This window comes from Brachyhypopomus gauderio, chromosome 10, assembly GCF_052324685.1.
Source record: "Brachyhypopomus gauderio isolate BG-103 chromosome 10, BGAUD_0.2, whole genome shotgun sequence".
Classification (NCBI taxonomy): domain Eukaryota; kingdom Metazoa; phylum Chordata; class Actinopteri; order Gymnotiformes; family Hypopomidae; genus Brachyhypopomus; species Brachyhypopomus gauderio.
In genome coordinates, this window is record NC_135220.1 from 12,924,692 (window position 1) to 12,934,758 (window position 10,067).

At 50.2% G+C, this 10,067-nt stretch overlaps 1 protein-coding gene across 1 annotated transcript in view; it reads right to left on the reverse strand.

Annotated features, from left to right (window-relative positions):
• Positions 1-266: 266 nt before the first annotated feature.
• cntfr (ciliary neurotrophic factor receptor) overlaps positions 267-10,067 on the reverse strand; it is a 108,750-nt gene continuing 98,949 nt past the window's right edge. The window contains exons 7-9 of the mRNA XM_077019600.1: positions 4,242-4,428; positions 1,944-2,067; positions 267-440 (exon numbers count right to left, since the gene is read on the reverse strand). Of these exons, the coding sequence (XP_076875715.1) occupies position 440; positions 1,944-2,067; positions 4,242-4,428 (312 nt within the window). The 3' untranslated portion in view covers positions 267-439. The remainder of the gene's footprint in view (positions 441-1,943; positions 2,068-4,241; positions 4,429-10,067) is intronic.

Consider the following 10,067-nt stretch of genomic DNA (forward strand, 5'->3'; position numbering starts at 1 on the left):
AATGAATGACCCACAAGGTGAGCTCATCCAACCATCTCCAGTGTGTGGGAGCCATAAAAAATAAAAACATTTCTGGATTCTTTCCGGGGGGAAAAACAAACAAAAAATTTTTTTAAAGATGTGGAGGAGGACAGTTGTGTGGCCGAGATGTTGGGGGCAAGATGGACGCCTTTTGAGTCTCGTGTCCCCATATGTCTGAGTCCCCATATATTTTGCTTCCCTGGGATTAACCGTCCGATGTCTGTGCTGGAGGTGCACTGTCAGAGCTGTGTTTCAATCCTCTCTTCCCTTCCGTTTGCAAATGTCATCATTTATTCTTCTTCTTGTTTTTTTTTTGTTTTTGTGAAAAAAAAACTTGAATTAAATTATCAATGCACGATATCCATTAACATGTGCAAAATAGAACTAGAAGACTTTCCACAGGAATGAATCATAAACATCTGTGGAAAGAAAATGAGAATATGTGCTTTAGTATGAGGGAGATGAAGAGAGATGCATCATTTATACAACAGCAGGGATCAGGTGTTCAAGCTTTGCTAAATGTGTCACTCTCACAACTCAAGATATCATACAAAAACCCCTTTAAAAATGCGTAATGCTTGATCATCAAACCGTCTTTTAACTGTCCGCCTCTATCAGATACACGCTCTTGGACAGCTCACGGCGTCAAAGTCACACAAATTCAAATTGCCTGGAGACCTTCCAGCATGTGGGATCACCTAGTTGGTTCCACTAATTATCTCCACTGGATCAAGCTAAGCAGCAAAACCTTTGAACTTTACTTGTCCACGTGTGCGTGGTGTGCCGGCCCGGTGCTGCCTCGCCCTGGTGAAGGCTCAGCACTCGGCCAGGCTAGCAGAGACGGGTTTTCATAAAGCTCTCGCCAACCCCCACAGCTCCCAGTCAGAAAGACATGTGCCTAACCCGTGACGTGACGCACGTTCGGTCCCGCATCGCTGGACAATAAAACACGTTGGGCAGATCCTGAAGCCCTGGCACATGTCAGAGAACTCTTTAATAAACTTCAAAGACAGGACGTTGACCTTACAAGCTGTACCGACCTGTATTCCACCACCACCAACCCAACACATCCCCAACGACGGTGGTGCAGCCATCCGCAGTCAAGGACTCCTTGGCGATGGGGAGTGGGAGATAATTCGATCTGTGGAACGGGTCGGCAGAGGCCCGTGAGGCCCGTGTGGACCTCCCCCGCAATGATGCTGACTGGCCAATTAAACTGTCCTCCAGGAGCTCGGTCAGGGATGCAAGCAACCTCCCTGGAGGTAAACAACTAGCTTGGCCCCCAGCTCTGGTGCTCTGTCAGTACCGCGCCGCTCCCTGAGCTAATAGCTGTCCCGTTCAATCATGCTGGACAGCTGCTGAGGGCCAGCCCGCCGGACCCCCAGCGGGACGGGAGGGTCAGGGTAATGTCAGGGTAATGTCAGGGTAATATCTGCACCTCTCGCACTCAGGTCATCTGCTTATGCTTTAATTAGAGGTTGCCTCATTATGACATGTGTCAGGTCCCGCCCACATATCGCATTATCTGCTGGGTGTCTGCTCACCACACCAGTCCGGCTGCTCCTCGGGACAGATACAGGATTTACTGGCTTTAAGGTCTGGGAGCTGAGAGTTCTTCCCGAGGTTGTTTGCAGTTGTTAAAGTCCTAATGAGACCTTGTAAAAAGTCTCTGGAGACCAGTCTTAATGTTTGAATTCCAGTCCTTGTGATCTCAGTAGGGTTTTCAGGGAGAACGGAACATGGGAGACGGTTCATATGACCAGGCGTCCAAATGTGACACATCTATATATCTGCTTAGTGTGTGTGTGTGTGTGTGTGTGTGTGTGTGTGTGTGTGTGAGTGTGTGTGTGTGTGAGTGTGTGTGTGGGGGGGGTGTTGTACAGGCGGCCTCAAGGTCTCTGGGTAATGTAGTTCAGACATACCACATGATGGACAGCAGGATACAGGCCAGAAGGACATGGGACGAGCAGAGAACGGCGGAGCAACCATTCATGGCATCACCCACCCGCGGATTGGGTGAGGGCGGAGCAGAAGAAGGCGTGGTCTCTGCAGACAAGAAGATCATATTCATTACTATACCATTAACAGCAGGCATAGTTCAGAGCCCCTGGCCTACAGCTAATTAGTGTGTGTGTGGAAGCAATTAAAGAATGTGAAAAATAAATATGCTCCACACATAACTTTAATTCAATAAATCTGTGGTTGGTCTTGAGAACAAAAAATGCTGTGTAATCTTATAATAGCTTTCCAGCTGTGAATCAACGCAGAGCAATCATTTTAAAAATAAACATAAAGTGAAAATATTCACCGCTGTTGTTTCACAAATATATTCCTGTATGTGAGCAGGATATTCTTATTTCAGCAGAATCTAATTGGAGATGCAATTACCATGTTAATCCCCCTAGTATGGGCAATGAGAACTTTCACAGTAAAAGTGAAAAACAGGACAAAAACAAGGTAACAACAAAACTAAAAACGAAACAACCCCCCCCCCCCCCCCCCCCCCAAAAAAAAAAAAAAGAGAAACCATCAACATATTCTGAACCTTAGGCACGATGGCACAAAGCTGCTTCACTCATGTGGTGAGCTTGTTTGTGTTGCTTGGCTGTTAAACTGATTAATCTTGCAGGTGCAAGCAGGAATTAGTTCTTATTTCAATTATTATTGCTTGTTTATTGTGTTTTTTCGCCTGGTGTGGCGATGTGTGAAATGACTGGGGGGGATAATGTTTTCTCCGATCAAATAGAAGGTCCCTCAGAGTGGAGCAAAGTCAATCTCCTTATTAAACAAATTAAAACATGTGCAAACCAGGCAAAAGAATGAATCCAGATGAATTGTGAATGCTCCTTGCAGCATCACAGGAGAGGACAGCTGTGGTCTGTAAAGAGGAAGGTCTCTGGTGGTCTGAGCAGGGATCTCACGCACCAGCGTCCTCACTGCAACCCAAACCCAAAGGTTCTGCTGACTTTCTCGTTCTCTCTGACTTTCCAAATATAGCTCAAATTAAACGCCGTCTCTTGGGATGGGGGTGGGTGGGGGGTGTGGGGTGATGGGGGGGGGGGGGGGGGCTGAGGGGGGGTGGTTGGGGGTGTATCCAATACTGTCTGCTAGATCAAAACGATCTGGGTAGTAGCCACCAGATATTACTCCTAATAACAGTCATCAACTAGTCGATTCTATTTATAAAAACGTGCGTAGCAGAGCTGCCGAGGCTTTCATGTCTCCCAGGATTCACGCAGGCAGAGGAGGATCGCTGATCCTGTAAGAGCCACCGAGCAGCTTCACGGCGAGAAAGTGTCCACACGTCCTCGTTCTGCTCATCTCCAGGTCCATTAAAACATAAGTGGCCTTCTTGTAGTTCTCAGAATTTCAGCATTACTGAACGTGTTTACCTGATATTTTTGGCTCTTTGTAGTTTGCACGGCTGCAGCGGAATACCAGCAGGTGCTTCAGGCTTTGGTTTACCTTAAGAGGACCTTAAAGGCCGTTTGAAAGGCTGATTTGAGAGGCTTCATGCACTGTGCACATCTAACATATAAGTGTCAATTCAACATCCTTTTCACAGTTCTGCACAATGCATGCTGGAAGATAGACCTGGGGATGAAAATAAAACCCCTGGTGAAGTTCTCTGTGAACTATACAATCTTCTGTGAGATGTGTCTGTCACTGCCTGACTCCAGTGTAAGATGCGACCGGAGACCCACATGTAGCACACATGGTCAGACTGTCCATTACTGTAATGTAAAAAAACAATGATCTTTTAAATAGCTCCTTATATTTAACCAGGAAAGGCAAGTTGATGATTCCCTTGCCGACTTTAACATTCTCAATTTCCTTCTCATCTTCCTTTTATTACTAGGACACCAGAGACTGGCATGTTCTGAAAACTTGTTCGTAAAAGTCCTAAGTGCCACAGTGGGAGGAGGAGCAGAGGCGTGGCGTTAGGGTGGAGAACGTCTGTTCCTCGGAAGGGGTGTGTTGATGCTCCACATCCGTCTCGTTTTCCCCCTGCAGAGTCGCAGCTGCACACCACTGGGCTTGCAGGCCGAAGGAGGTGCACCCGGTCCCGGTGTCCAGCAGGAGGCAGTGTTGCAATGCAGCATCTCCGCTCCTCCGGTGCGAGTGTGAGTGGAGAAGAAGGTGGCGGGAGGAGCGATGATGATATGGGGGGGGGGGGGGGGGGGGGGGGGGGGGGTGTTGGTTTTGGAGGGCAAGCTCACCTGCGAGGACGTCGGACTCCGTGGTGGTGATGGGTTTGGGCTCTTCTGTCCAGGGTGTGGCGTGCACTGCCACACTCCAGTCACTCCACGTGCCGATCTCCATGTCTTTGGCGGCCAGCTGGATGATGTACTCCTTCCCCACGTAGGCGTCTGTGATGGTGTGGGCGGTGCTGTCTGAGAGCTCCACCTGCCAATCAAGACAGCGGAGCCTTTGAGAAAGCTGTTCTGGGATTGGATGATGTGTCATGACGTTCGTAAGGAGGGAACGTGTGCTGAGGTTGGGTGACCCACCACCTGAATCACGGATGCATGAATGAATGAAAACATTTGTATACAATATCACAACATCTTCTACATATAAATACATGACAAATATGTCATGTTAAACACCCCCAAGAAGGACATGAACCTAAAAAGACTGTTTGCTCCTCTACGAGTATGCATGACTGTAATATATAGAGGAACCCTCCCACCCGACAGCCACGTGTGAGCTGAACTCAGCCTCTCCCTGATGAGATCGCAGGTTGAGGCCCGCGCTGCAGGTCTGGGTGCCCCCCCCTCAGGGGCCAGGACGGCCCACGCGTGTTTGAAGGTCTCCTGTCAGGCACGGTTGGGCTAATGCCCTGCAGAGCGGAGGACAGTGTGATGGCGGGGATATCGCCTGGAGCCTGTGTGTCAGCTGAGCTATTCATCACCTCTCTGTTCCACGCCGAACCTTGAATCTCCCTCCATCTCTCCCCCACTCTGTGTTCATCTACCCCACACAACAAACACAGCCACGGCCAAGCGGTCAGCGCAGATCATTCTGCATCGTGCCAGGAAACCAGGTGCTAGAACACTAAGCAGTCTGGCTGCCCGCCTCAACCCTACACCCCCCCCCCCCCCCCCCCCCCCCCCCACCACCCACCCCCACCCCCACCCCGGGACATGAAGGCAGCCAGGGGAAGGACTGCGTTTGTCTTAATCTGGGATGACATACATCTGTGTGACACCCACGTGCTCCTCGAAAATAACAAGCCAAAACAGCTCTTGTTGTCGAGGAGTTTCTGAAGCCACAGTCTGAAAGGGCCGCCTTCACAAACCTGCAGGAAAACAGTCTCAGAAACAAGAGCCCCCCCCACCCCCCAACACCAATATCATTTAGTCCCCACATTTACATTTTAATTGAACATTTTCTTTCATAATTGGAAGAGAGTGGTTTGCATTTCCCCTGTGCTTCCTCAAAAAACCCACTGAACAATGGCTAAATCCTGTCGTTTAGATTAAGCCATGCTGCGTGCTGCCCCCCCCCCCCCCCCCCCCCCCCCCCCACACCGAAGAGCTGTTTAAACCTGCCCTCACATCTCTCCTGCTCCCCTGTTATAACAGAGCGTGGCCTTGTTTGGCTGTAATGACATTTCACAGCTGTAAACACAACATACCCCGAACCCATAAGGTCAACCAATTCTACGCGTATGGTCTCGCCAGCCTCCTGACCTTTCAACCCTTTTATTCATGGGGTCACTCCAGAGCTATGAGCAGATAGTGGCACTTTGCCAGCCTTAAGATGGCACTGCGGACTGCAATTCACTGGACCAGAACCACAGAGTGGGCCTCCCAGTTTCAGACCTGGGGCTGGGACGTTGGGTTTTCTTTGACGGTCTGTTTCCCTCCCTTAGCCACAAGCCATCTTCCAATTACTAGGGCCGTAGAGAGGACCATGGTGACCCTGAAATCCTGAGATAGACACAAGCTTCAATCTTCACTAACGCGGTCACTCTTGCTCACTCTCTCACTCTCACCCTCCACTTCACTCTCTCACGCAACCACACACACACACACACACACACACACACACACACACACACACACACACATACACACACACACACACACAGCTCTCCACAATCTCACCAGAGGTGCTAAGGTCAGCAGACAGCGGTGAACCCCAGCACAAGGTCAAATATGAACGTGTACATGTGGCCAACCTGTGAGCATGTGGCAGTGAGAGCTGCTGACCCGCGCAAAATCAATACACAGCAGGAAACTACTGTATGATTATGTCCATAATGACAGCCGCCTCTGCCTGGATCTCACGTTATTTTGATATGAGTCATAAGTTGCAGAAGGAATTCATGTATTCGGTAACCTGGGCAGCTCCTCAGCTCCCGGTTCAAGAAACCGAACGCAGACAAAAATCTGATCTAGAGAGACGGCCAGAGAGACGGAGACGGAAAGAATGGTAGAGAGAGTGAGAGAGTGGAAGAGAAGAAGTGAGGCGGGGACAGAGGACATCCATCTCGTGCAGATGTGTGCAGGCGGCTATTTATACAGCCATATCATTACGGCCCGGGTAGGATTTGAACCTCACAACACGACCACACCCTTCCTGCCCCAATCAGCACCCAATCGGCACTCTGCATCCCCGCCCCTGTCTGGGTAAAGGCAAAATCTCATTAAAAATCAGAAATGAATGAAGAGTAAATTAATTGGATCTCCGTAGCTTTAAAGAACAGTTCGCCTGTGAAGCCCTCAGTGACATAATAATGAAATCATAGAAATCAGGAAAGCATTAGCAGATCCATGGTGTGTGTGGTGTGGTGTAGTAACACCTTAATTGCATTTGCAAGCCAAACACAGTCGCAGCCCCTGCAGGAGACCAGGAATAGTTGCTTCACTTTGGGCCAGACTGAGAGGACACCGGGCTCAAAGCTCACACAGCCCGGGAAACGGAGACGCACCCGCTCCGTTCTAGCCATGCTGACGACTACCCTGTGAATAATGCATAAGACACAACACATTAGCCACTGCGGTTGGCACATGCAGCCGTGTTGCGATTCCTCTTCACGTTTCGCCCTTTCTTTAACTGGTTGCACTGGGAGAACTAAACTTTATGAGAAGGTCTCGTTTCCTTGGTGTTTTCCCTGAACCTCCAGACGTTCTGCTCAGAGCTGCGCACACTCACCACCGGCAGCTTCTCACCACACTTTAGAACTCAGAACACACATCCACTCCACCATGTTTCAGCACTCAAGCACGACAGAGTGTTTCTCTTCGTGTTCAGCAACAGGAAGGCTCCCTGCCCGGGAAGGACGGCACAGGCTTCGTCTGGACGTTAAAACATCACGTCTGCAGGGCCAATTTCAGTGGCGGCATGCGGTAATGACCCTCTTCGTTCCGGCATCCACCGTCCGGGCAGTTGGCGTTCCAGTACCAGCTGCTGCTCAAGCCCTTCATATCCGGCACCACAGGCCACTGGCAGCAGATTCCAGCGGACCGCAAACGGTCACCGCCTGCGACTCCCGCCTTGTTACGCGTGTATGCTAACAAACACAAGCAGAGTCCGAGGCTGTGGCCGGCCGAGCGGACGCGTTAACCTGGAGGGTCTGGATCGGCTGTGGGTGTGGGGTGTGGGTTGGGGGGGCAGATGTATCTCGTACTTAACGAGGACAGATGGGTGAGAGACAATCCAAATAATTTGCCTAATACCGTAAAATACGGCTGTTCCGAAATGGGCCTTGTGCAGCCGGTCGCGCTCTGTCGACCAGAACAAAGCTAAAAGAAAGAGAAACAAGCTCACCACGTCGCCCCGGCGTGGAACTGCAAAGAGGCCTCGTGGAGACAGAGCCCCGTGGTGTCGGCCAGCGCGGATGGGTGAGGGAACCTCCACAATGGCACAGCTAATGCGTCCAGGGTGTTGAGACCTATTCTGCCTAATCCCTAAGCAAATAGGCGCTCTTCCCTATACGCACAAGAGGGGCGGAGGGGCTAGGGCTCTCTCTCTCGCTGAGGGCTGAATCACTCTACGCCTCTCCAATCCCATTCAGCCGGACTGAGGGTGCTTATAAAATATGCACGCGGTATCTGAATAGCGTCTCTATAAATAAATAATTCATATTCTCCCGGGAGACAGAGAAATAGGCAGTCTAAATAGAAGCTTGATTTCATTCAATGGCTGCTAGTACCAGTTTACTTTGTGTTGGGTGTTTGATCATTTTGTGCAGGAAGACCTTCATTAAGGTTTCAGCTCAGCGCCATTTGATCTGGAACAGGATACGTGTACCAGATCATGATTGTCAGAGCTGGGCTGCAATTAGGTTCCACTCCCCACGTTCGCAGCTGACTTTCCGGCGACGAGGTGCGGAACATTCTAGAAAGTCCAAAACGGGCACCACCTGGGATGAATGGAGGCGAGGCTGGCCGCCTGTAGCCGCTTGTGTCTGTGATTCTACAGCTTTATGGAATGTGTCTACGCTTCATTCCATTCAAGTCCATGGAGCATAAAATCTGTTCTATTAATTGGTGTGTGATTCCTCCAGCTTTTCGGGAAGAGGCCCTTCTTATGGAAACCTACCCGAGAATCCCTTCATCCGTACGGCAGCATCAATGGGGCCATTCTAAATTCATGCCTCTTCTCTGAGGTGCGAGAGGGAGGCCGGGCACACACACTCCTGTGATCAGACGCTCATTGTGCATTATCCACAGGCTGTACTTTAATCTGTATATCTGAGGCGGCTGCTGAGAACGGCTTACCCATACAGTCGGGGGGGTGGGGGGGCGAGAAAGGGGAGATTTGTACATTCTTGGCAGATTACAAAAGGCTAAGGGCACTGACCCTTGTCCCCCACCACTATCCTGTCCAATTTAACTCTAACACCCTGTCCTGACTTTGGGCTTTTGGTATGGAAATAGAGGCTTTGAGGGATCCAAAATCTTTTATCTGGGACCAAAATTCTTCAGCTTCTCGCTTGCTGTCGCGTATCCAAGGCCGATTGAGTTTCGGGCCTCCGGCGAGCACGCCAGCGCCTTCGCCACGACGCGTTACGCTTATTGTTTCCTCCGACAGGCAGGCGCATTACGCCCGGCGAACCCCTCCGACAGCCGGACACAGACGGCGAAGCTCCGGGGCTTTAGCAGATCTCCGTAAACCCGGCCGGCGGCGTTAACCTCGGCCCCGGCCCCTTCATTTCCTGGGAAATAATTTTTTTGACACGCTGGCCATGCATGACAGCATTTAATTGGCTCGATTCCCCAAATGTGAACCGAAAAAAATAAATAAAAAAGGCCAGCATTGTAATGCCTCATTTAAGAGCGTGGAGCCCCGCTTTCTGCAGCCCCCACACCCACCTCCACCCTCCCCTCCACCCTCACGTCAAAGAATGTAAATACGATTGGCGGCCAAGCCAGGAGAGGGTGTCTGTTGTCATGGAAATAAAAAGCAATTATGTGCCACTTCCAACATTCACATCTGACTTTCCAGCGATGGGATAAAAGTGGCCGGGCAAAACAGGGCCTGTCACTCAACCTAATGAGAGCAATTCCCTCATCCCCCACGCACTGCCTTACTGCCGCACACCTACAGGTTTTAAAGGATAATTGTCCATCCTGCTAGCCTCCAGCCTCCCTTTGATGCAGAGCTGGCGACGGTGCAATTAATATCAAAGAAAGTGGAAACACCTTTCCAATTATCACAGAGAAACGCATCTCCTGGAACTCCTTGATCAACGACAGTTTGAGTTCATTAAGCATTTTCTGCTATGTGAAGGCATATCATGCAAAATAAGTATTTGCTAATGAGATGTGTCTTGCTGTTAGGCTGTTGTAAACAAAGGAAGTGAGCCAGACTTAGCCAGAACACACACACACACACACACACACACACACTACGAGTTCAGTCTGCCCCGTGACAGATGTGGGACTGCTGGATACTGCAGACACAGAGTGAGGCCAGACAGACACAGACCTTCATGTACTCACATGAGGAGGACAGACCACATTTCTCACCTGTCCTATCAGCACACGTGAACCACGTCACAGCAGAAACAGAACCTCAACACACCTCACACA